The sequence below is a fragment of the Molothrus ater genome, chromosome 11 (genome assembly GCF_012460135.2).
Source record: "Molothrus ater isolate BHLD 08-10-18 breed brown headed cowbird chromosome 11, BPBGC_Mater_1.1, whole genome shotgun sequence".
NCBI classification, from domain to species: domain Eukaryota; kingdom Metazoa; phylum Chordata; class Aves; order Passeriformes; family Icteridae; genus Molothrus; species Molothrus ater.
Genome location: NC_050488.2, coordinates 5,052,590 through 5,079,276, shown reverse-complemented (window position 1 = coordinate 5,079,276; position 26,687 = coordinate 5,052,590). Strand labels below are relative to the sequence as shown.

Below are 26,687 nucleotides of genomic sequence, written 5' to 3'. Positions count from 1 at the left end.
GCCGGGCCGCGCCGCGCCGCTCGGCTCCGCGCCCACCGCCGCTGGCCCCGCCCCACCGCACGCCGCCCCAGGCCATTGGTCAGCGCCCGCGAGGCGAGGCTTGCGATTGGTTGTCACGGCTGTCACTCGCGCGCGCGGCGGCGGCGGGCCGGCCGTGCGCTCGGGAGCGGCTCCGTGTGCGGCTGCTCCTTCACGGCCCTGCCGCGGGACGGGAGGCTGTTCCCACGGCCACGGCTACGGCCCCGGTCCCTGAGGCAGCCGGCTGTGCCCCCAGCCCCACTGGGAGGCGGTTTGGCTCCCGCCCCCGAGGGAGCCGGCTGTGCCCCCGGCCGCGCCGGGAGCCGTGAGGTGAGGCGTCGCTGTGCGCGCGCTCGCCTCAGAGCAGCCCCGGGCCCACTGTCGCCCCTCAGGCGAACGGAGCCCCAGCCGTGCTCGTGGTGTTTCATGTGCAGGGAGAGCTGAGAGGCTGGAAGAGGAGCCGCCTCCGGGCCCGGCGCTGCTCCTAAGCCTCGTTCACCGCCGCGGGTTGGCAGCTCCTGGCTGCCCTCCCCGATGTGGCCTCGGGGCTGTGCGGCGCTGGCTCAGCCGGACACTGCCAGCAGCTGGAACGGGACCGGGACAGTGCGAGCTCCAGCCCTTGCTCGAGCCTGTGAGTGGGGCAGGGCCGAGAGTGCGAGTGGCCGGGCCTTTCCACAGCCACCTGTGCACGTGTGAGGCTACAGGGAGAGGGAGCTGGGGCTGAAAGGACCAAACTACGAAACTGCAGAGGGGAAAGGGAAATCTGCCTCCTCCCTGTGTGCAGACTGGTATTTGTACCAAGAAGTAGCATGCAGGGATTTTACATAAGTAGCTGATCTCCTTTATTAAGGGAAACAAAACAGGGAGCCACTGGAGAGGGTCCAGCAGAGGGCAACAAAGATGAAAGGTCTGAAGTATGTTGTGTCTTGTGAGGAGACACCACAGGCGTTGGGCCTGTTTAGTCCAGAGAAAAGTGAGAGAGGATCTCGTTAATGCATATAAGTATTCAAAGGACGTTGTCAAGAGGGTGATGCTCAGCAACAGGATGAGGAGTAATGGCCATAAAGTAAAACACAAGAAGTTTCACCTCAACGTTAGAAAGAACTTCTTTACGCTAAGGGTGGCAGGGCACTGGAATCGGCTGCTCGGGGGGCTCATGCAGTCTCCCTCTCTGGAGATACACTAAACCCACCTGGCCATGTTCCTGTGTCACCGTCCTTGGTTGGGAAGTTGGACTGGATGATCTCCAAAGGTCCCTTCTAACCCCGGCAGTTCTGTGTTTCTGTGCAAATTGTTTCAGCCGTGGCCAATTAAAGTCTTCTCTGCCTCCCTTAGAACGGTAATGGTTGTTAATGTTTTATTCTTTTAGTGTTTATCTTGTAGCAGTAAACAGGGCCTTGGAGTGGGAAGCTTCCCAAATAGATACTGTAGCTGACAGACTTTACATAAAGGCAGGTTTTCATGGAGGCTGTTTGTCTCTCTGCTGAGAGTAGCACAGATCCTTGGGCTCTTAGAGCATCCATCCCTTTGCCAGGAGGTAGCAGGTAAGACAATCTGGAGATCTTCACTGCAGGATATTCCTTCTGCTGCTTCCCTGGGCTATGTTTGATTTTACAAAGGAGGGCAGTGGAGGCCTGACTGTTCCAGGGTTTCCCGGTGCAGCAGGAGCAGGACTGTGGTGTCAGTGCCTGCCAGGCTGGAGCCCAGTTGGTCTCCCTGGCTCTCCCTGCAGCAGCATTCCTAGGGGGCAGCTGCCAGCTGCTCAGTAGTTGTTTGTGTGGTGATTTTGGGGAGAAATTGGAGTAGAGGAGGTTGTGGCCTCTCTGAGACAGTGTTGAAAAGCAGCCATCAATAGAGGAATGGCAATGAGTGCTCAGGGAAACCCATAGTTGCCCCAGGGACTGTGAGTCAGAAAAGAGAGGGGCCCTCATTTCTAATGGATCACAGCAGGAAAATGTGGTTGTTGTTCTGTTTGTCTCCAACAGTTCCAAGTGTGATATGCAGCAGCTGTTTTGTAAGGTTTCATTTCCTTTGTCTCCTGCAGTCATTTTGTTTGTTTTTATTCCTCCTCTGTCTGGCTCTGCCTCTTCTCTCCTTTAGGAGACCACTTCCCTCTAGCAGGGTTTGCCCTTTCTGACCTTTCCATCTTTCAAGTGTTTCTCTTCCCTCTATTATGTTGTGAGGGGGCTCTGTCCCCCCTTGTTTGCCCTCTGGGGATGGTAACAGTGTGAAACACCCTTGATCCATGAAGTCCAGGTCTTCTGTGAGCATCCCTGCCAACCTCTGACTTCTGGTTTATGAACAGAGAGAGGAATAAAAGAAATAATCTAGGAGAGACTGAAGGTCTTCCTAGAGGGAAACCAGGGTGACCCCCCTGCGGGGTGGAGAGCCAAGGACTGGAGCTGAAGGTTGGTGTGCCAGGAACTTTCTGGGCCCCAGGACGGGCAGCAGAGCTGTGCCTGTGTGTGGGCAGCTCACTTCTGCCCTGCCATGGGCACAGCCTGGCCTCTGACCTCTGGAGATGGGCAGCTCTGGGAAGGAGCAGGTTGCAGGGCTTAGCTGGTTGGCTGGCACGTGAGTCTTTTGTTACTGGTACGGTGTGAGTGATTGGTTTTGTGCTTGTGGGCTGGGATTAGGGCAAGCAGTCTGCATTCTGTCAGAGGGGAACCTGTTATTTAGTAGCCCAAGGAACTCATGCTCTTCTCTTGTTTTCTAGCCCAGAAGAGCTGCAAACGCTGTCCTGTGGAGAACCCACTGACTGTGGTCAGCTGGTGCTTAGCCAGTGACCTGTGGTAGCACCAGGTGAATCTCAGCACTGACAGATCAGTAGGTGGAAACAAGGAACAGGTGTGGAAGTCAGAAACTTCAGGAACTTCACCACAATGAGATGCCTCACCCTTCCACTGCTCCGGAAGCTGTTGAGCCTCCCAGCTCAGTGTGTGCCAGGGCGAGGGACTCCAAGTAAAGGTGCTGTGCTCAGTGCAAAGCAGTTGTTTCTGAGGCAGAGCTGCAGTGAAGGACCTGGGCTCATGACTCCCACTGATATGGTCAACTATTGGCAGAAGGTGTTTGAGACAAATGGGATCCCTGAAGCACAAGAATCCAGTCAATATATTGTGTCATTTGTCCTGGGAGCAAAAACAGTTAAGTAATAGGAAAAGAGTAAGATTTGTGTGTGCTTTTTACTTCTTCATTTTCATTTAATCTCTTACCTTTTTATCTGATTTAGAGGGAGTAGAACAACTTATCCTCCCTTAGATGGCAGAGGGAGTGAGGGGTAGTGTATTATTGCCAGTAGAACACTCAGGGGTCTCTTAAAAGATCTCTTTTGCAGACACTGAAGTGTAACATAAACATCCACCCTGACTTGCCTGATGAAGTGATTCTTAATTTTAATTGCTTTTGTGTACCCTAAAAAGTAGCAGAAGAACAGCTGTAAAGGTTTGTTTCTAAACATGCAGATAAGTCTTCTGATAGCTCTCCAGCTGGTTTCTAGCAGTCCCAGGCAATTGTGTTTGTCAGCATCCTGTGTCACCCTGGAGGATGCCCATGGAGAGGACCCTCCAGTGGCACAGGTGGGCAGATTTTAAAGTGACTTTGTCCTCAGTTTCAGAGTCTGGATTGCAAAAGCCTCCACACTCCACTTACAGCACTGCAGCAGGAGCAAATCCAGCAACTGAGCCACAAGCGGCTCCAAAGGTAGGAGCATCCTCTTGTACCTGTTCCTTTGGAGGGCTTTCCTTCAGCCTAAAAGCAGCCAGGAGAATGGCAGCAGAGAGAGGCAGCTCAGATGTCAGCTGTGCTGTGGTGGTCTCTCATGGTGATTCAAATGAGGGCTACAACTTGTCCACCTGCAAGCTACTGTCCAGTTGGTCAGGCCTCAGCCTGTACTGGTGCATGGGGTTATTCTTCCCTGGTTTATATGATTTCATATTACTCCTCGCTGATTTTTATGGGATTCCTGTCAGCCCATTTCTCCAGAGGTCTCTCTGAAAATTTGCACACCCATCTGGTCTGTTAGCTACTCCTCCCAATTAATTCTGTCACTGCAGGCTTGCCAAGGGGGCTCTGTCCCTTCAGCCAGAGCAGTAAGGTGTTATAGGATATTGATCTTGGAGTACTCCACTAGGAATCAGCCTTCAGTTGAGCCTTGTGCTGCTGAAATCAGCATTCCAAGCCTGACTGTTCGGTCAGTTTCCAGCCCACCTCATTTATCCAGTCTGTACTGCATCAGCTTGTACACGAGGATGTTATAGGAGACAGTGTCAGAACCCTATGGTTTTGATGTGCTAGACTGGTCATTGTGTCATGGGTGACTATCAGCTCATTCAGGAGTGATTTCCCCTTAGTGCATCCATGCTGACCAGTCTCAATCACCTTCCTGCACTTGGCATGTTTGGACACAGCCTCGAGGACTCTGTTCCATCACTTTCCCCAGTACCAAGGTGAGGCTGACTGACCTGTAGTTCCCAGTTCCAGTGCTTGATGACAAGCTGGGCTGTGGGCAGGGAGCTGCCCCTCCTCCCTCAGAGTGCACATGCACATTGCTGATGCAGTTGCTGGCCCTGGGCAGGGGTTGTGGTGAGCAGGGAGGAAAGCAGCGTGCCATGAGAGTGCCTCCGGTCACCCAGCGCAGCCCCAGAGCGCTCACGCTCCCCTTGCCTGCCACAGGATGCCAGTGCAGTACGTGCTTGGAGAGTGGGACTTCCAGGAGCTGACCCTGAAGATGAGACCCCCAGTATTTATTCCACGGCCTGAAACAGAGGTATGAATGTGGGGAATGTGGCGGGGGCAGGCTTGGATGTGTGAGTTACATGGCACGATACAATCAGGGCGCTGCTGTGAAGGCGTCCTGCATGCTGTGAGGCTGCAGTGATGAGGAAATCACATCACTCCACTTCTTTTAGAATGGGGGTGGTTCAGAGCTTGTGATCTGGAGCTGATGCTAGTAACCTTTGCCTCCTGCCTCAGAGGAAGGGATGCTGCAAGCTGATGTATCTCCTAATTACACAGAAATCAATTGCCATTGATGGAAGGGCGTGGCTTTGCTTTCCTTAGTTCTGCTATAGGAAGGACTCCTGAGAAGTTCAAAACATCTACTGCTATGTCCCATCCCCTGTATGCTTAGGGCATACAGGAATCTAAATGTTGTCCAGAGGTTGCCAGCAGAACCCTGCAGTAGTAGGAAAACAGTAAAGCAATCCAGAGAGCCTGAGTGTCCATGTGCTGGCTGGTAGGAAGTGGCGCCTACCATCTGTTTCATGGCTCCATGGTGGTTTCTGGACAAATACAGGAAACTGAAAGGTGAGTTCTGAGCTGGGCTGGAATTAAATGTGACTGTCAGTCATAAGAATGTAAAAGACAGCCATACATGACCAAGTTAAAACTCTGTGTTCCCCAGCATTCCTACTGCTATGGAAGAGCTTAAGATCTACGTGGTGACACTTGCCCTGACAATAGCCTAGTTTCACTTTCAGCACATGGGCCATCCTAGCAAGGAAACTTTTTGTTTAGTAGTCCTCAGGAAAGCTTAGGATTTGCAAGGTGGGCTTTTTGTTTGGTTTTATTTTGGATTGGTTTGGGGTTTCTTTACCTTCTGAGAATTTGTTTTCTTTTGGAGCCTGTGTTAACTTTTGGAGAGGAAGTGGTCTTCTTACTTCGTCTATTTATGAGTACCAGAAGCTTAAACCTGTTTCAGTCTAGTAGTCATTTCTTCAGTTGTTTGCCTGTTGTAATGGGCAAAAGTTAAAACAGGAATTTAAGGACAAAGACAACCTGAGCTTCTGTTGTGCCCTTTGAAGAAAAGATGCTATTGAAATCTGTGAGGGGGTTCCAGAGCATTTAGTGGGAATCAGCACAGCTACAGCATAGACATCCTCTCAAGTCACAGGGAGGAAGAATATTTAGAACCAGAGTCTTTGTTTGGTGTGGGGCATGAGCAGCACCTCATGGAGAATCTGCTGGGCCCTAAGTCATAGTGCTGGCACTTGTGTCCAGAAAAGTTGGGAGCTCTCTGCCTGCTCTGGGTTGATCACTCTGTAGTGATTGAGTTTGGAGATGGAGGCTCCAAGGAATAATTTTGCCAGTTGGAGCCAGCAATGGTTGCCTTTGTTATTGTCAACAGTATTTCTGCTCTGGATGATCCAAAAGAGTATTTCCAACCTCCAAATCCCAATTAGTTCATGGATGCAATGGGAGCATTGAAATCAGGGAAAACTTGTATGTTCTGCAAGTCAAAATATCTGCTGGTGAGGCTTCCTCTGGAGCTGTGCTCTGGTTCTTCACCCCATGCAGTGCCAGCCTCAAAACAAAGGCCTATTGTGTGGGGTGGAAGCTGGGCTGGCCAATGCTTGAGAATGTTGTTAATTGAGTCCAGATGCCTGATTTTTGTAAAAGCATCTCTGCTGGCCCAAACTGGAGTGCAGTGCTGTGTTTGAAACCACTTAACATATCCTGGTGCAAAAATGGAGTGTAAACAGCTTAACCCAGACTCGTCTCTGGCAAAACTTTATTTGTTGTGTCACTTAACTTACTATGAAGGCACATTTTTAGCACATTTATTGCAGAAGACCAGAAGTTTATGATAATGATTCAAGAATGGAGCTCTGTGGGCAATGGAGAGTTTGCTTGTGATGTGCTGGGGAGGTTCCTGTGACAGAAGAGCCATGGGGACAAAATCCAGCTATTGAGCAGCACCTGGCAGGACACGGCTGTATACTGGTGCTGCTTCCAGGAGCTGTGTCCTGTGTGTAACCTGTACATTAAGTGGTGTCCAGATCCTTTCCTTCTGCTGGAAGAAAGGCTGGTGATCTCTGACTTTGTGTGATGGGTTTGGGTTGGGCTTTGTCTATGTTCTTTTTCATCAGAGCAATTCTTTTCAGCCTTCACTGGACTTGAAAACTGCAGTGGAAGTACCTGCTTTCAGAAATGTTAAAGTTCTTTGCATCTGTTGCTTTCCTTTTATTTAGAATTTGTCTGCAGTGTTCTTAAAGCAGTAGTGCTGAAACTTTTCACCAGATAATTTCTGTAAATAATCCTTGTTCTTTAGGAAGCAGTTAATTGTTATCCCAGGTTCAAGTTTATCTGTGACTGCACACACAAGCCACGTGTCTTGTTTTTGGCTGAGAAGATGTGACTCCCTAAACTGTGCAGATACACAGGCAGCTTCAAAATTTTCTTCCTAATTTTCTGTGTGTGGCTTCTGCAGGTGCTCCTGTGTGTTGGTTTGAGTCTGAGGAGAAGGGGAGCCATGTTTATGACTCATGTGTTGTTCTCTGGTTGCAACAGAAGGATTATGACTCTTGCTCCAGGGCCTTGCTAATGGCATGAAATTAAACACGGCATGACCCAAACCACAAGCATTGTTTCAGGCCTGGGGACAGAGACATGCAGAGAGAGAAGCTCCCTTGTCTGCTTCATTCTGTCCTGTGTGAAATTTGCCCCCATGTGATCTGTTTAATTCTCTCTGGTAGCTGTCCCCTCTCCTGTTCGCTCCCTCCGGGAATATTTGTGCAGCACATGTGGCTTTGTTCTGCTGGTCCATGGGAATCTGGCTGGAAGGGGACAGGCAGCCAGAAGCAGGGAAAGAGCAGGTCCTGTTCAGGCTCTGGGAGGAAAGCTTTGGACTGGCTGCTGTGAGTGCTGGGTGGGTTTGGGAGGCCCTTGGAACTCAGCATCCTCCCACCTTTCCTCCTGTGGCACCAGAGCCAGGCTTCTGCACTGGGGAAGTTTGAACCAAAGTTATGGGGTGTACACAATGAGTTATCTTTGTTAGGTGATTATTGTAATGCTGAGGCATCCCTCTCTCAACACTGCTCCCTCACTATTAATGGAGAAGAAATACCTTGTCCCAAAGCAAGTATTTTTTTGAACTTCTAAAATTTTAGAAGTTCAAAATTTTGCTTTTTTGCAAGAAGTTCTTGCTTTGGGAGAAATAAGACAAAGAGGAGGAGTATTCAACCAGCCGTGGATATGTCATTCCTTTTTGCCCGGGTGACTGCAGGCTCTCTGATGCTGCTTTGGCTCGGTCCAGGCCGCCTCCAGGGAGGGGTGTGGGATACGCGGCACGCCCGCCTCGTACCCCCAGAGGGCGCTCCAGGCTCACGCTCTGCGAGTTCCTGACTGCTCCATTTCCCATCCGTTATCCCGGCGTTTCTGATGGTTCTGAACAGGCTTAATTGATCAGTGGAAACATAAATGGCCATCATTCGTGCCTCGCAGCTTTTGATAGCTCCTACAGCAGATGGTGGGAGCAAAATGCCAAGAGAAAAGGTGGGTGTGGAAGGGTCCCTTCTTCTCTTGACAGTCAGCAGTTAAGGAGTGTTCTTAGCCAAAGCTGGATTTGGGGCCGTCCTGCTTCGTAATTGTTAATGGATCTGTCTCGCACTGATTTGTTTAATCCTCTTTGGAGTCTGTCTATGTCTAACCTCCCTGGCATCATGCGACAGCAAATCTTGTATTGTAGGTGGGAAAAGTGTATTCTTTGCTTCTGGTGCTGCCTGCTTGTTTAAGCATAAAGGAAAACCTTTAGTTTTTACTGTACAACCTTAAATAATTCACTACAGCATTTGTAATTTTTAGTTATGTCTCTGTCTATTCTTTTTCCACCTGTGATTTTTAAGCTCTTTGTTTGTTTCCCAAAATAGGTTGTTTCTTTCCCATGATAACATGCTTGAAAGCTGAAGTCTATGCTGTTTACTTGCACCTGCCTGTGGAATGGCATTCATTGTGTGGGGTGTTCTGTGAAAACACTTGAGTTAAAGATTGGCTCAGAGAAACTTTTCATGAAGTTTAACTTCTAGATAACATAATCATTAAACTTTCAAGAAGGTCCAGCACACAGAGAAGGGAGAGTTTTCTTTTCCTGACCTGTATATGCAAATAAACAGATTGCAAGGTGGGCCCTGTCTCTCTCCACTGTTTTATGTCAAAGCAGTGACACATTTTCTGTTCCAATCAGTGCTGAAAGGAAGCCTTTGATGCAGAAATGTCCTTTCATTTCTGTAATTTCTTTACCACAGATGGATACTTCTTGGAAAGGTCTGAAGGTCACACTGTCTAGTGAGTACAGCCATTAATCAAGAGTCAGAAGATTGGCTTTTTTTCATAGTTTTGCCTCTGAGCAGTTGTCTCTTCAAGGGAAGGCTGCATCCCCTTTCTGTGTAATGGGTTTCCCAGTTTGGGAAGTGAAAAGGCTAATAGTGCCCTGTCTTGACATAGTTTAAGGTCCTTTCTTGAAATATGTGTAGACTTGTATAAGGCATATTAAACATAAATACAGTAGAGCATTATTTAATAAATAAAAACTACCTGCTATCTGTCAAAATAGAGCTGTAAGCAAATGTGCTAAAGATGTTGCTGTTGTGGCCTCACAGATCAGATTTTGCCCACATGATAGACAGCACTTTATCCATGTATTGAAGGAGAAAAATATTTTCTGCAGGTTGGCTGTGGCACAGAGGGTGGGCAATGGAGGTCACAAAGGGAGTGGAGCAATTGGAATTGCCCTTTGAGCTAGGCACAAGGATCATATAGAGAGAGACAAATAGAGCAGCCTGTGCCTTGTGGCTGAGGTACTTGTCCTGCCAGAAGGGCTTGGAGAAAGATTTGGGATTGCCAGTGTCTCAGGGATATTGGCTGACCAGGAGCACCCACTGTTTGCTGCCCAGTGGGCTCATGGGATCCTTGCATGTGGGACAGGGGAGTGCCACATGCCTGTAGCAGCATTAAATAATGAGTATTGCAGTAGTGGAATAGCTGCAGAACTATTATGTCCAGTTATGTTACTGACTGCTTGAGGAAGAAGTGGAAAATTAGATTTGGAGAAAAAACACTGTGTGGATTAATAGGTTGAAAAAGTCTGCCTTGTTGTTGAAGACTGTGTAGCTCATCAGAGACAAGCTTAGGGGTAAATTATCTGGCACAGACAGCAGAAATTTGAAAGCTGAAGTCTCTCTGGTTTCACAGACAAGTGTATAATAAGCACTATAAATGCAGGGCAGAAGAAAAGGTGCACATCTCAGCAGAGAGTGTAATTAAATGCTGAAACAGCATAGCAAGAGTCTATTGCTGGCCACTTGAAAATCAGGACAGAATGTTTTCCCCGGACAGATCTCTTCTTGTTCAAAAGGAAATGATGGAAGAAACAGGGTTGTTCCTGGCTGACTGGCCAAGATGAACTGTGGTGGTAGTTTCCGCTGGCTTCCTATGCAAGAAAACAAGACTCTGTTAGTGCAGAGAATTTCTTCCTAGCTGGTGATTTTCAGGAGAGACAAAAAATGGAAATTTAAAGCTAAAATTTGTGCTGAAGGCAAGGAAAGCAGCAGCTGTTCTGTTTAAGTCATGCACAAACCTGTCCCCCAGGTTAACTTATATAGACTTTTCTAATATGTTCTCACAGATCTCTCTGTTGTTAATGCCTGTATTTTTGGGGGGTTTTAATCTCCCTGTTGTGATTGAAAGAGCCTCCTGTTCCCATGCATTTCCACTGAGTCCTGTAGCTCATCAGCAGTGAAAGCAGGACGTAGGACTAGAACTGGAGAAAAACAAGCATTAAAATGGCTGTGACAGATGGGACTGAAGGAGATTCCCTCATGAGGGGGGGAAAATCCTTTTCCTCCCCCAAGCTCTTTTCAAACATCCAAGTAACTAGAGCTAGGGATTAGCAAGCTGGACTAGTGCATCTGTCCAGATACTGTGTCTGGCAGTGGTCAATACCTGTATCTGCAGAGAAAGCAAATACCTTTCATCTGGAGAGGTGTGGCTGGCTAGAGCTCTGTGCTGGACACCTGAGGTATGGCCACTGTACAGCAATTGGATCCACTCTTGCCCCTCAAGCATGGCTACATTTAGATGTGACAGCTGTGGCAATTTCTCTTGGGCACGAGCACAGACAGGCTGCTGCCTGTTGGTAAAGTCATTCCTGGGTGCTGTCACAGCCTCAGCTCCAACAGATGAAGCAGCACGTGGCATGTGCCCTGACATCAGGAGCAGCTGCTGTGACCAAAGCCAAACCCCTTCCTCAGTACTGGGTGTGCTTTGACATGCTTGTGTGTCATTGGCAATGCCTAAAGCCACCCTTTCTCTCAGGATCAGTGGCTCCTCTGGAATTACTCAGGTGCTTTCATTCCCATCCATTTATAGTGGGACTTCCATGGGTTTGATTCCCTATGGGCCAATTGCTTCAGAGCTGGACTCAGTGATCCACGTAGGTCCCTTCCAGCTCAGAATATTCTGTGATTTTTCTCTTTCCTACTATAGTGCCAGGCAGAAGAGGCCAGGACAAAAGCCCTGCCTGCCCATGAAGCAGTGGTTGGTTTGATGGCTTGGTTTTGGAAGTGGGATACTAGCAGGGATTTTCTAGTGCCATTGCCATGGAGTTGGGTTTCCAGCTTGGATTCCTGGTGTTTGTCATGAGCTGATTGGGAGCCAAGTGAGCAAACAAGATGGGAGAGGTGATTGGGTTAATATCAGATCAGGTTCTATGGAAAGTCCTGGATTCTGAGAATAGAAGTTTCTGGAAAGCACACAGATAAGTAAAACATTCCCAGGAAGTGAGTGAGAACAGAGAGAAGGTTATTGGTTATCGGGGTTTTCCTGAGGTTTTTTGCTTTCCTTCTTCAGTTTAGTGACCTGGGAATTTAGAGTCTCCTGCCACCCTGGCTCTTAGCCCTGGAACTTTGTCTTCCCTGCTTTCCCCTGGGGCATGGAAAAAGGGTGCCTGTAGGGAGTGCAGTAGCAGTTTGTGACTTCCACCCTTGCCTTTCCCATTCCTCACTTCCTCTTGTTTTATTTAGTTAGTTTGTCCTTTTTGATGGCAGAAACATATGATAGGGCCTTCCCAGGTGCTGGGCTGTAGCAGAGGATCCCCTCAGCTCTGCAGCCAGCCTTGAGCCCAGGAATCTCTGCTGCCTCCTCCCGACTGTCTCGGGGCTGGAACCCAGCTGAGCCTGTGCTGGTTCTGCCTGGGCTGCAGCTGTGCAGCCTCTGTGCTTTGGGTGCTGGCAGCCCCTGGCCTCTCACTGCTTTGTGCAGCTGCAGTTCCAAGAAATGCAGTGAACCAGAGCCCTGGCCACAGGGCAGAGGTGACATCAAGAACTTGTGAGAGCAGAGAGGGTGCTGGGGGGCCTTGGGGAACCACACTTGTGGGTGGAAGGGTGAGGCAGAGGCTCAGGGGAAGCTGGAGGTGTTCAAAAAGTTTTGCATTTGTTGCACTCAAAGAGAAGGTGGGGGGTGGAGCCCAAATAAAGGACAGTGTGAACTTAGGGTGAATCTGGCAGTCAAGCAAGATTTCCTGGAACCACAAGGTGAGAACAGCCTGTGAGTGGTTTGGCTAAGAGACAAAAACTTGAGAGCCTCTTGAGTGCTAGATGTTAGGTAGCATGAGAAGCAAATATTTGTGTCCCCTGTACGTGTAAGCACAGGGTAATCACAGAATGACAGAACAATTGAGGTTGGAAGGAACCTCTGCAGATCATCCAGTCCAATCCCCCTGTCAAGGCAGGGTCACCTGCTGCAGGTGACACAGGAGTGTGTCCAGGTGGGGTTGGAACATCTCCAAGGGGGACACTTTGTGTCTTCTCTGGGCAGCTGTTCCAGTGCTCTGTCACCATCAATGTAAACAAGTTTCTCCTCATGTTGAGCTGAAACTTCTTGTGTTTTAGTTTATGGCCATACATAAGATTTCCTTCAAGGAGAAACTTCAAGAGGCTACTGAATCCATTTTTCCATCTGACTTCTGTCTCTTCCTCCTGGCTGTTTCAACACCTCTGCTCACCTATTATGGAATGAAATGTGCAGTCTGTCCCTGCATGCAGGTGTCACCAGCTCCATCATGGGGCTGCCCAAACCATGTTGGGGACCTTCCTTCCCTTTCACCTTGCTGCCATTGCTAGCAAAAGCAGGCAGAGGATTTTAGGTTTTCTGGTTCTGTCTGTTTGCCATTCAGTCCCTTCACTCCTTCCAGAATTGACTATGCTGCATGAAGGAGCTTCTTGCAAAGACTAGAGGAGAAAAATTCTTTAAAATGTTCCATTTCCCCATTGTGACACAATTATCACACTGATACCCACGTGTCTGATACCAGGCTCCAGGATGAAAGTAGTTCTGCAGTACCTGTAGTACTGGTTAGCAGATTTTTTTTTTGTTGTGGGTTGGGTTGTAACTGACAATAATGACTCACACTGTAAACAATAATTTGAATGTTAATAACTCCACAATTGAGAGTTCATTCTACCCAGTGATTGGCATGCTGTGAGCAAATATGGAATTGGGTCACAAAGTGTTTTCTTTTATTTCCCACTGGAATTTCTGTAACTTCATATCTCAGCCTTCAAAGCTGGTGATCGAACTGATGGTTAAAATGGCTTTTGATAATGTTGGCATTACATTAGCAGGTGTTTGTGCTCTGAATCTGTTCAGTCTGAGAAGACATGGGGTATCCTACCCAGTAAAGACCCCAGCCTTTGGCCAGTTGCAGCTGTCCCAGTCTCAGTTTCTCAGTTTCTCAGTTTCTCTGCCCCAGGCACCTCTTTCAAGCAGCATCAGCCTCTTTGTTGCTTTTCCCTCGCTGTGGTTCCAGTAGGATTCTTGTGCAAAGGCTGGGAATGTCTGACTTGTCTACTTTGTAGTCTTTGTATGAACACTGTAATACTCAGCCAGAGATACTTCATCTCCAAGATGAGATTGAAAGGGGCTCTGCTGTGTTCTGCAAAGTGCTGTAATTTATCAATTTCCAGTGGTGATATTTTGGAGGTGATGATGTGATTGGAGAAGTACAGATTTTGGCTGGATCATTTGCTAGAAGGTGAAAAATACTGAGAAGAATCTGACAAATACAGTTTCAAAGCAATTTTTGATAATTTAATCATTCCTGAAACCTAGTGGCAATGAGAGTGGGATGACTGGACATACTCTGTGTCATGATTGCTGGATTTTCCTGATTGCCAATTAGAATACATCTTCTTCTTTGCTGGTCAATCAGGTTGAAAATAATTATTCAGCCTTTTATTGTAGTGAGGTACTAATGTCTGGAAAATGATGCCATTCCTTTAGGTTGTCCCATTATTTTTTATGTCTTTTACTTTTGCACTATTATGGTAAATGTGTATTATGAGAAAACCAGCCTTTGCCTCAGTAAGAATTGAAATTAAATAACCAAGACAATGAGGGAAGGCAGTCAGAAAGCAGGACTCAAAGCCTAAGTAATATCAATGTCCCATTTTATTTGTATTTTATGTGGTAAAACCTGAAATCAGTAATGTTTAAATGGGAGCCTTGGCAAGCACACTAAAATGCTTTCACTGTGGAATGTGTAAAGTAGGCATTCCATCCAAACCCATCAAGCTTGAAATTACTAATGAGAAACCTTAAGGAAGTTAATAAATGGTTAGAATAGTTCCAGTGTATGGAAGTCATATTTGGACATTTGTAATCAGTAACTTGTGCTACTCTGGGAACAGATGGTTCTGAGTTACTGTGGAGATTTCCAGGAAATGTTTGTAAGTGTCCAGAAATGGCTGGTATTTAAAGAAGTGATTTAATAGCCAAGCAGAATTTTTTGTGTGCCTTTTCTTCTGTGGTCTTGGAATCCTCAGCACCCCACCTGCTTTGCCAAAGGAAGCTGTGGCTGCAGTCTCTGGCTGGCTGCAGGGCCCGAGTCTTTCCAGGCTGATTCATCTGGAGCTGTTTGAATGGCCAAGGCCTCTTCTCACAGAAGTGGAGAGATCAGGTGTTTATTTTTCCCTTTTGCTGTCTGAGTCCTGAAATAGTTTCCTCCAGGTTGGGAGCCTGTGAGACTGTTTACATCCATAATTGTCTAGGAAGGGAATCCCAGAGCAGCAGTGAGGAATTTGGGATTTTGGAGGCTGTTAGAAAACCTCCCATATGAGGGCAATGCCAGTAATGACATGGTGACCAGGGCAGGGCAATTGTGATGTGGCTCCTCATCCCTGGCTGAGAATATTTAGATATCAGTCCCCAAACTGCTCCAGGGATGGTTCATCAAAGCTCATCTAGGTGAATGCTTCCTTTTTGTACCTGTTTGCATCTCCCTTCCCACTTACTGCACACGTGGAGTGGCCTGTCATGAAGGATGACCAACAGCTCTGAATCTCTTCAGAGGTACTGCAGCTTTGCACAAGGCATCTCTTATGCTGCACCGCAGTAAGGATGAGAGATCCAAGGAGAGGCTTCTGCCCTTGTGCACAAGCCTGTCCAGTTCAGGCTCCTGACAAAAGCCATTGTAAAGTAACAGAGAAGCTGACCTGCCTGCCAGGACTTGTTCCTTTTAAATATTCCAGCTTATGCCAGATATTTTTTGCAAATGTTGTTAAACTTTCTGGATTTACAGGAGAGATCCAAGAGCAGCCCTCTCAAGTAGAGAATACTAGGGAACACCTAGGGCAGAAGGCCTGTGTGTGCTGTTGTGCCCTGGAAGCACAAGGATGGGAGGGAGCTGAGGGCACTGCTGAGCTGTTGATGCACTCAGAGGGTTCATGAGGTTTCCATCTTACAGTTTTCTCTAGTGAATAACAAAGGAAGTTCATGCTGCAGTTGGAGGGAGCTACATGTGTGCTTTCTCTTTTATCTCATTTTCACAAACCTTAGAAAACTTTGAGACCTCTCCTGCTCTATAGGATTTTATATAACATTGCAAAGGGATTTAAAAAAGAAAAGATTGATGTGAGGGAGGAGGCAGACATGGCAGAACTGCATACAGATCCAGGAGCATGGATAAAAATCTTTTCCATGTGATTTTATAGCAACAAAATGTAGTAGGATTCCACAATCTGAAATCCATGCAGGGAGCTGCTCATTTGGATCATTTAGTAACTCATTGCCTTGACTTTTCATCTGCAGGTTGGATTGGTTCAGATGCTATCAGGAGCTGTGTAACTGCCTCCTGGTCACCTACTGTACTGAGACTGTGTAGAAATCTTGGGTTTTGAAGCTTACAAATTCTGAAAGCCAAATATTTGGAGTAAATGGTGTTGCAGAAGATAATGTGCTCCAGCTGTCTGGTTATTGTTTTTCCCAACAGTGGTAGAAGATTTCAGAGGATCTGTGGGAGATTGTATCCTGAGGATTTGGTCACTAATCAAAGCACCCTGTGGAGCAGATGGAGCTGAAGTGACTTCTGGAATGTCAGTTCCATTACTTCCATCTGTGTTTTTAAAATTAGCAACAAAAATACATTGGGTACAGAGTCAAGAAATTTAAACTTCAGTCTTCAGATCACAAAGGTGTGAGTCAATACAGCCCCCTTAGTAATTTTGTTTGTTTGTTTTCTTAGGACCTTGTCTCTTTAGTTGTGGAAGAAGAATTTCAGAAATGTGAGAATTCAGCCCTCTGTTTCCCAGTTCCTGTTCCTCATCCTGTGATCTGGAAATTGGCTGTGGGTCTGGAGCAATTGCTCTGAGTCTGCTCTGTAAACTGCCACAGGTGAGCTCCCTTCAGTGCTCCTGGTGCAATAGATGGCTGTGTTAGAGGACAGTCCCACTCTGCTCATCTTCACTGAGATGTCACAAACTTCTCTGAAGGAACTTTGGCAGCTCAGGTCTCTGACAGGCTCGGTAAGTTCCTAGCAGGTAGAGGAGGGATATTTGGGAATTGCTCCCTCTCCCCATCTGTCTGCAGGAATAGCAAAGGCATAATCAGAATGAAAGAAGTGAATGTGCTCATTCTTGAGCTGCTGCAGCTCACTAATAATCACCTTACCTTGAAGCCCTGGTGGGTGTTGGTTTAAGATACTAACCTGGACTGAGGACAGGAGGACTGAGACATGGGCTCACACTCTATTTGTTGAATTTATGGGGCAGTCATCTCTATAAACCACATTGCTGTGAATCAGAAGATCTGCTCTGTAGGAAGCTGAAGACTAAATGATACAGGAAAGGGATTACCATAGCAGTGTCAGTACTTGGGATCAAAAAGACAAGCAAATCTCACTGCCACAACTGCCAAACCACATTTTTGTAGTCTTCTGTTCCCTAGTAACAACCCACAGCTTCTGAACAGAGTCAAAAAAGCAGGAGGGGACTGAGATCTGGGTGACCAAAACCCTTCTTGCCCTGATTCTTGTGGTGTGTAACAGGTTTATGGAGATACTCTTGGTCAAGAAAATGAGAAAGGAATCCAAGATCTCATTGCCTGTGGTCAAGGGAAAAATATTCCCCTCTCCTCAGAACTGCAGACCAGCCAGTTCCTTCTCAAGAATGAGAATTGCTGTGGCCAGCTCCTCCTCTTGTAGAAATATAAGCCTGGCTGTGTAAGAATTAGAGGTTGATGCCTCTAATGGAAGGGGTGTTCCTCCTCCCAGTGACCTGAGAAGGTTAATATTTGAGCTTCATGACTTCAGAGTATAATTGCTCTGATTTTCTGAGCTGGGAGAAGAGCTTCATGCTCTTTTCCTTGCTTGTTAATTTAAAGAGCTGTGTCAGTCTGTCTCTGTAATTCTTCATGACAGTCCTTTCCCAGCCCAAACTGCTGTACCCAGGGAAATAAGGAGCCTTGACTGATTAGAATTAGTGGTAGCCACACTGACAGCTTAGTGGAGTTACACTCTGGGTAATCTCCTTAGTGTTTGAGGCAGAATTTGGCACTAAGGTACTGAGAAAACAGCAGCAGTTTTTCATTTATGGTCTCAGCTGTGTCCTTCACCTTAAGGGTGAGCTTCATGTGTGTGGGTGCTGGCCCGGGACCATGAAATTAATCCCCTTAGGAGTGATAGCAAATCACACCATCATCTCCAAATGCCAAGCAGTTTCTTCAAGCATGTGTCCTCTGTGTAAATCCTACCAACATCTGTGCTTAAAAAAACATTAAGCATAGCAAAACCAAGTTAGGCCTTGTCTGTGGTTTTCCCAAGGTGGAATTGAAGGTCAAACAAATCTCTCTTTGTGGAGCCTTGTCTCTTACCATTATGCTGGAGAACTTTCAAATACCTGACACACTGTCAAGTACATGCAGTCAGTACAGGCAGTGAATCTGTCTAAGGACTGCATGGAGTAACTGGGTAAAAGGTGTCTGCATAACAGATGGAGAATGCCAGAATCTGTGTCCAAGTGGTTGTGCTAGTGTCAGAAGGGATCCTGTCTGTGCTAGGAAGGATAAATCCACCAACATGACCTTCCAGCAGTCTGTGCCTAGCCCAGACTAGCCATAGTGCTGAGTCTCACCCTGCCAGGAGCAGTGAGGGGTCAGTGAACTGAGTCACTGGGGCTCTGTTGTTGTCTGTTCTGGTGGGCTGCTGGCTGTGCTGCAGAGAGCTTCAGTCTCCTTAGTGCTTTACACACATCACTGTGATCCCAGCTATGCCCTGCAGGCATTCCTCAGGAGCTGTTTCTTTCAGGAGCCAAGAGTGAGCAGTCTCTTGTCAGTTTTGATCTTGCATGTTTGGCAGAGCATGTCTGCTCAGGAATCTTGATGTTATAACACCTGCTTGGTGGATTTGTTGTTTTTTTCTGTTCCAGAGCAGAGTCATAGCCATGGACAAAGAGGAGGCTGCTGTGGATCTCACCAGGGAGAATGCATATAGGTACAAGACCACATATTACTCATTTTTTTGTTAATTGTTGCTTGAGAAAGACCAAGAGTTGTCAATACTTGTACATGTCTTTCATGTTTATCACCACTGGAAACCAGAGACTGTTTAGTTGTTGAGCTCCTAAAGTTTGTAACAATTCAGAAAAAAAAAAAAGCTTATGTTTACCAGAGTGTATTTCTTTGGCTTGTGAACATGCTTTGCAAAGACAGCAGCCTAAATAAAGCAGTGGTACTCCATGCTGTTTGTCAAGGTTTTTCAGAGTGTTTTTGGTAGCTATTCTTACCCCTGTCTGTGAACTCAGGAAGCTCAGGACTGAAGTAGGAATGTTTATGTCACTTAGGAGGTTAAGGACAAGTGTATCCTGAGCCTTTCTCTCTCTGGCTCCCTCAATCATTATTGTTGTGCTTGTTTCTGTCCTTGCTCCTCCAGAAATGCTTGCAGAGTCAAGTAGCACTTTTCCTCTGACGTGCTGCCCGGTGTCCCTCAGCATCCTCCCTGCAGTCTTGGTTTGGTGGGAACGGTGCTGCTGGATCCCATGCAGTTCAGGCACCTGTGCTGTGGCAGGATGGATGTTCAGAGCTGCTGGCTCAATCACATTGTGCTGAAATCAGAGAGATGTCTGTCAGGTTGTCCCTGTCCTTCCTAGAGCTCCACTTCCTCAGCTGGTTCTTCTGTCACATTGTTCTGGACTGTCACTAGCACAGGGAACCCCAGAGCTGGAATCCCAGTATGCTTCTGAGTCTCTGTAGGCTTTGTCAAATGAGCTCCAGATTGCATTCACATCCTCAGTAACTGCTGGGCCCTAGCCATTCATTAGAACCATCTCAGAAAAAGTTCCTGTTGCTATTTCTCATGGAGTCCAGTACAGCTGTGAGTCTCAAGAGGTGCTCTTTAACTGGGATTTCTGTCCACAGACCCACGTACCCCTCTTTTCCCAAGCTGCTGCCAGCACTGGAGGGGCTACTTCTGGTGCTGGCTGCACTGGGCTGCATTTCTTCACTTCTTGCAAGTCCCAGCTTGTGTGTGAGTCTGAAGAGCTGAGTAGGAACAAGCTCTTCCCAAACTGGTCACCTCACTGTTACCCTTTGCCTCCTAGCCCAGTTACAGAGAATGGGGAGCAGAGGTTTCTTCCTAATGTGCCAGTGTCAAACCAAATTCTGTTGCAATTTTTCATAGATATAATAAAAGCTGGCCAGATCTTTGTCTCCTTGATAAACTATAACTCTGGCCTCAGGGGGAAATTGTCTTGCTTATTAACATTGCTTGTTGGCTCAAGAGTGGATGAGGGAGTATAATGCCACGTCAGAGAGCTAAATATTTCTCCATGGATATTTTCATTGTGCCTTTGTGATCTTGTCCCTGGCATGGGGCCCTGTAGCTCTTGGGAGAGAAGCTATCAGGATAAGCTGTGTTACTGCTTGACTGAACCCAGCTTAGGTCCTGCCTGCTTTTCAGAGCTCCCTTATCCCAGCTGTGTTCTCTGGATGCTTAGATGAGTCTTACTGGATCGATCCCAGTGCCAGATCCATCTGGGCACATGGCACACAGTGCAGGAATCCCTCCCTTTCCTGATGCCCTCAGCAAAGGGAGTAGAACTTGGGTGTGAGGCCACTGTGGTGGGAGGAGAGAGTATGCTGGGAAGATCTTGGCAGCTGTGAATGTATGTTATCAGATAAGAGGTGCAATATTTAATGATCTGTTTGTAGAATGTATTGCTCATGAACACAAATACACCTCCTAATCTTTCTTCTTTCTGTTGTTGCATCTTGCATCTGGAATGTTACAGGTTGCAGCTCCAAGAAAGGATTCACATCATCCACCAAGATGTTTCACACAGTAACTCTTTTCTTTGTTGTTTCCCCTTTTTGTCTTTGATGGGTGGAGGGAGGCATGAGAGACAGCCAAAAGATCATTCTGGGATGCAGGCAGCAGAAGAGTGTTGAAGTTAATAGAGAAAAAGGTCAGTAAGAAGTGAGCCAGTGAAGCTTTTCCCTGCAGAGATTTCCAGGGCAGATGATCAGCTGACAGAAGTCCCTAATGGTATCAGAAAGTGAATTGTTCCTGGGTTTAGGTGTCCCAAGGTTGTATCTGAGCTGGGAGTCCAGGTGCTCTTTACTGTTGCTGGGGAGAGGCAAATATATAAAGAGTGCAATTCATTCCATGCTGACATAGAGGCTTTAGATAAACATGTGCATGCCTGTCTCTCCATTGATGGTAGAGGGAGCCCATATATTTAGCTTAGATTAAATGCCCAACCATATTCACCTGAAATTAGGTTAGTTGAACCAGGAAAGGATGCTTTTCTTCCCCAAAGCCAGCTGAAACCAGTTAAAACTAGCATTTGGGGGGGCCTGTCCAGCTAGGTCAATAGTGCTTGGCTGTTTGTCAGCAGCTGTGGAGCTGCAGCACTGTGGGTACATTAGCACACCTTTCTGCACTTGTTTTTGACACTGCTGCCTCTTAGAGCTGAAAGCCCTGTGCCAAGAGGCTGCCCAAGGACAGTGCCACACTCACATGGTTCCATGAGGTCTGATTCAGGGCTGGCCTGTGTCAGACAGAGCAGGAGTGTAGGGAGCTCTCCTGGTCTGCAGAAGAGCAGCTCATTGCTCTTTTTGCTGAGGGCCCTGGCTCTGCAGCTCGTTGGAGGTCCTGCTGCAGCTCTGTAAGAGGAGGGATGTTCACCTGGACAGCCAGTCTAAGCTCCCACTTAGGCCTTTGTGGGCTCTCTGAGTACTGGTTGTTGCTTTAGATCTGGGTGGGCACAGAGTTCCAGGGCATCAAGCTCCTGTGCTTTTTAACATGTTTTTTTAAGCAGGCTCTTGATATGAAAAAATGATACTTCATCTGTGCTTTCCTTTGTATCACTCTTGCACTCCTGGGACAGGGAGCAAGGCACACTATTGCAGAAAGAAATATGATAAAGTTTTATGATCACAAAGCAGAATCAAACACATTTACACATGCCTGGAGACAGTTTCTTGGGGAGGATCTTGACACTGAGCTTATAGGGAAGATGCTGTGGTTGAGAGCTGCTTGTGATTCTTTTTCTTTTCTAGGTTCTGCCAAACAGCTGTTGCTCTGGGGCCCCATAGATGTCATAGTCAGTAACCCCCCATACGTTTTCCATGAAGACATGGCTTCCTTGGATGCAGAAATCCTCTGGTAATCAAACAAAGACATTTTTCCTCTCCTGTTCTTTGAAGCAAGGTTTTCTGTCTGCTTTCTGTACTACACACAGTTGCACACAAAACATGCAAATGTAATGTACACATGGAAAATATAGGTGTGTTTATTTGGGATGTAATAACACAGGCTTGCTTTGATACTGCTTACATGCCTGAAGCAACATGGAATATTTGTTAAAATAGAAAAAGTACACAGTTTGAAATTAGCAAGTTCCCAGTCCAAAACTGATTGTCATGCATGTGAGAAGAAAGTCCTGCCCCCACCTCTGTCCAAGATGTGCACCAGAGCAGGTTCTGGCAGCTGAACTTTCTGCATCCCAGCTGGCTCTGCTGGGCCAGCCACAGCCTGAGCTGCTGTTTGGCATGGATCAATCAAGCCCTTGCTGTACAACACCCTTGCTCTCTGGCCAGCTTAGGGAGAACAGACCTATGTGTTGGAATTGTGAGACCCCAGCTACAGTTGGCTCCTAATTTTCAGAAATACTTCAGGGGATGTTTTCTCCTTGTGCTGAATGTGGGGTTTCTCAGCCCAGTGGTAGCTGCCTTCTCCCTCCCTGTATTTCCCACAGAAGTGGGTGAGTGCCATCCCCTGCTCTGGGAGTGCTGCAGTTCAGGTTTGGCAGGTGCACTTTTCTTTGTGGGGTGATGCAGGAATTGCTGTCAAATGTCTTTTCCTTCCCACACTCCAGCTATGAGGACCTTGATGCCCTAGATGGGGGAGATGATGGCATGAGAGTCATCAAAACAATTCTGGCTTTGGCTCCTTCTCTTCTCAAGGTTGCTGGGTAAGGACTACCATCTTTTGAATTTCATGTCTTTTATCCATCCACTTCTGTAAATTCTGTACTTCCTGTATGAAAACAAAACAGAGGGAAAATAGTTGCCAATTGTCCCCTCATTGCCCCAGTTAATAATAGTTTTTAAAATGTCATGTGTGTAAGCAAAATTAGCTTGAAATTGTTATAAAGGGGTGTGAGCCCTTTCCTTGGCTGTTGGTGGCATTTCCTGGTCATTAGTGAAGTGAGGATCTTTGAAGGTGAAAGCAGCAACAAAAAGAACATGGAAGAGAGCAGCCAAGAAAGAGAGTGCAGAAAGCAGGGGAGCTTTCTGGGGTGAGTACCTGATGGAAGGAGAAGCAATGGAGATCTCTTTGAGGCTGGATATAGATCCCCACTTCCCTCACACCCTTTCATTAGGGGAAAATTCTTTGTTGTACCAGTACAGAATGCTGAATATCCCAGGAAAATGAAGATCAGTTAGGGATAGTTTCTTAAATGTTAAATTTCTCCCTGATTAATATTCAAGACTGATTGTTCCTATTCTCTGTTATGTGGGATCCATTTTGAAGACCAACATGCTGATACCCAAAAGTCTGGGTGTACTGTTCATGTGCCAGGGCATTCACACATCCCATTGAATATTCCTGACATTTGGCCACCATAAGAGAGGTCATTGAAAATCTGCTGTTTTGAGAAGAAGAATGGGAATATTGAGAGGCATAGTGCATGCAGAATTCATTCCTCATGCTTTGCATGACCACAAGAGCAGAAGATGCTCCTCAGAATTTCCCAGCATTAGAGACTGGTACTGTGGGGTTGTTTCTTAAGACTATTTCTTTTCCTTCTTTTTTTGCTTGTTTAATAAGGTCAAGCCCTCATTGAGGAGTGGAAGTTTTTTAAGGTCAGAAATGAGATCCACACCCAGCTTGTAGTTAGCCTGGTGAATTTGTAGGGAGTATTCAGTGTGGGATGCTTTAAGCGTTCTCAGGAGAGCATTTGAGGGGTTTGGCTTGTGTCCTTAGCCTGCTAAAAGTGTCTCTTGCTGTGTCCCAGGCTATAACCAGCTCCGTCACTCCCTGTGCCTGTGAGCTGGGGTGGTTCTGCTTTGTCACAGGAGGGAACATGGGGAATGAGCCAGTGTCATAAAGTCTGGCAGAGATGGAAATTGCCCTGCAGTGCCCAGGCCTGGTCCTGGTGCCCTAACTGAGGTTATTTGGTCAGTTCTGTGTAGGTCTGAATGCTGGTGTTGTTTTCATAACTGATTTATGGAGACATTTACTGTGGAAGAATGTGTGTTCTGACTTGTACTTCGTGTCTCTTGCTGCTTATATACAGAGGGACTTCAGGCTGCCAGGCTGGTGCTCAGTGCTCCTGCAGCATAAAAACTGCCTTCTGCCTTTAAATCTTGGGGGGTTTCAGAAGCACATGGCTGGTGGTTTCTCTGGGTGAGCTTCAGAAGGGCTCATTACATCTTGATTCAAGGCTTTAACTGCTCAATAGAGTACCATGAGAATTCCCCCAGGATCAACACTTTCTCCCCTGAAGGAGGCAGCTGGGATCTGCATCTTATGTGGACAGCTATGATCTGGTTTGGGGTTGTTGGACTGCACTGTGTTTACTGACCTTTTCATTTCCTGCACTGGTCAGAGTCATACAGAAAGAAAGATCTTAATTTTTATCAGTTTAGCAACCTACATGTGCATCTCTCCAATTCTGCTCCCAAATGTGCCTTTTCAGGAGTGTATTTCTGGAAGTTGATCCCAGACATCCAGATATGGTGGAGCACTGGCTACAGGCACACCCAGAATTACTGCTCACCCTCCGTGCCATTCACAAGGACTTTTGTGGCAAGTAAGTCTCTTTTTGCCTTCGCATTTTTGGAGGCTTTGTGTCCTTTGAAGAATATGTTCCTGCACCTTTATGTATTGAGTGAACCCAGAGCAGCTTCACAGCTGAAGCCAGTCTTTGACAAAATAGGGGCTCCCTGGTTGTATCTCAGTTTCTGATATTCTGAAACAGCCTGGCAAGTGTTTGAGTCAGAAATTCTGACCCAGGTGAGCATTTCTGATGGGGTGACTGGCTCTGGTGGGGTTATTGCCCTTGGAAAATTACTACTTTTATAGGATGGAGGTAGAGGCACATTGTCCCTAGTGAGACTTAAAGCTCTGGTCTTTCTTTTCTCCACAGGCCTAGGTTTCTGCACATCCAGAAACAGAGCAGCTGACAACTGTCAGACATAACTCTCCTTGCAGGATGCTTTTTGCTCTTGAGCCCAGCTGAGCAGCTGGTTGAAAACTCCTTCTGCCTTGTGAAAGCAATCTCCATTCCCCAGAGTGTTGGACTTTCCATGCAGTGACAGACCCCTCATATCCTGACACAGACCTCATCCAGAGATGCAGAAGTTCAGCTGAGCACGTGCAAGTGTTCCACCTTCCTCAGGGAACTGCATGAAACATTTTAGTCTGCTCTGCTAAAGTGACTCAATCCTCTCAGGACCTAAGATAGAAGAGTTCACAGCTCCAGATTAAAAATACAACTTCTCAACGTGCCAAATCACCTATTTGGCCTAGAAAGAATTTATTATATTTTTTTCAATTGGCCTTGAGATACATTTATATAAAATATGACCAGATGGGGTGATAAGCTCAAATCCTGGCTTATACTGGCACATAGATTTGCAGGTATAACAGGACATAACTGTTGTGCACATTTCAAATGCAGTTCTGTTCCAGGATCCTGATGCTCCAATAGCAAAGCAGCCTTTGTTTCCCACTCCTGCTGAGTGATTTTCTCTGAAGGATCTTACAGCACATCTTACAGCACCTGAATTTACAGCCTTTGACATTTGGTGGATGCTGCTAGAAATGGTCAACACATTGTAATAAAGACAGTGCTTCAGACCAGAGTCCTTAAAAGAATTTCACTGCAATTATTCAGAGATGCTGGCAGGCCTGAATAAACATCTGGCACCCACACATTGCTCTGATAGTAATAGAAATGCCTAAATTCCACATGAGGCATTCAATTGCAACACTTTAAAGAGAAGGCCAGAGTCACTACTCCACTTTTGCAGATGGAGAATTTGAAAAACAGGAGGTGAAATGACCTGCATGAAGTTTGACAAGCTGAGTTTGGAGTAGGACCCAGTCTCTTGACAGGTGTGGGAGTAGCTGAGGTCTGTCTCTTTGGGAAGGATGAGTCAGACTAGGCCTGCCTGAAACAGCTCTGAGAGAAGTCCCTAAAGTGGACAGTCAACATCATGTCAGTGTAAATAATGGCAGGATTAGATTCAAGCTGCTGCTTGCTGCTGCTGTTTCCAGTGGTGCAGGTTCCCTTCTGGAGCACAGCTAGCCAGGGAAGGAAGGAAGGAAAGAAGCCAAGGAAAGGGTCTGCTCTGCCAGGACAGATGGAAGCAGTTGCTGGGCCAGTGGAGGTGAGCACTCAGGAGGGGTGGGAGCATCCAGCCAGGGCCCTGCTGTGTGTGCCAGGGAGGAGCTCCCAGGCTCTGTCCAGGCTGATGTGGGGCTGCACAGCCAGAAGCATCAGGCAGGACATGCAGCAGCAAACTGAGTCTGTTGGAAGGCTGCAGCAGGGTCACAGGGTGTTACATGAGCCCTGATACATCCGTTCCCTTTCCCTCTGCCTCTCCCACATCTCACTCCTCAGATGAGTTTTCTCCATCCCCTTCACTCCTGAACATGGGCCCTGCTTTCCCACAGACACCTGAGCTCTCTCTGATGAACCAGCACTTGGGTTCCAGCTGGAACCTTTCCCTACTCACAGTTCTTTTCATAGACTTGCCTTTCACCCATTGTACTCTCACATTACATTTATCCACTCCAGTAGTTTACCATGTCTGTACACTCTTTACTTGAATTTTTGAGTCTTTGGCCTGCAGTACCTGCCCAGGTTAAACACAGTAGAGAAAATCTAGGGAAGGAGAGAACAAAAATAGGTCAGTTAAAGTGCACTTGAGCATAGGTTTGGAAATACCATTTCAGTACAGCTGATTTCTGGTCTCCTAGAGCCATGAGTACAAAGTTCAGTCAAACGGTATTTTGTGTGGTTGTGGCTTTTTTTCTAATAGTAATTTAGGGGTATTAAGTTCAGTTTGTCAGACTGTTTAAAAATTAAATTTAAAGAAATGAATTCTCAGATTTC

The 26,687-nt window shown here is 46.8% G+C and overlaps 1 protein-coding gene across 1 annotated transcript; it reads left to right on the top strand.

Annotated features, from left to right (window-relative positions):
• The first annotated feature begins 192 nt into the window (after positions 1-192).
• On the top strand, positions 193-26,687 carry HEMK1 (HemK methyltransferase family member 1). The gene is given in 12 exon segments (XM_054516096.1): positions 193-348; positions 2,735-3,161; positions 3,626-3,717; positions 4,690-4,783; positions 16,310-16,394; positions 16,397-16,458; positions 18,489-18,553; positions 20,349-20,398; positions 21,619-21,724; positions 22,437-22,532; positions 24,264-24,377; positions 24,714-26,687. Coding segments are annotated over 11 exon segments (1,062 nt in total). The 5' UTR covers positions 193-348; positions 2,735-2,900; the 3' UTR covers positions 24,751-26,687.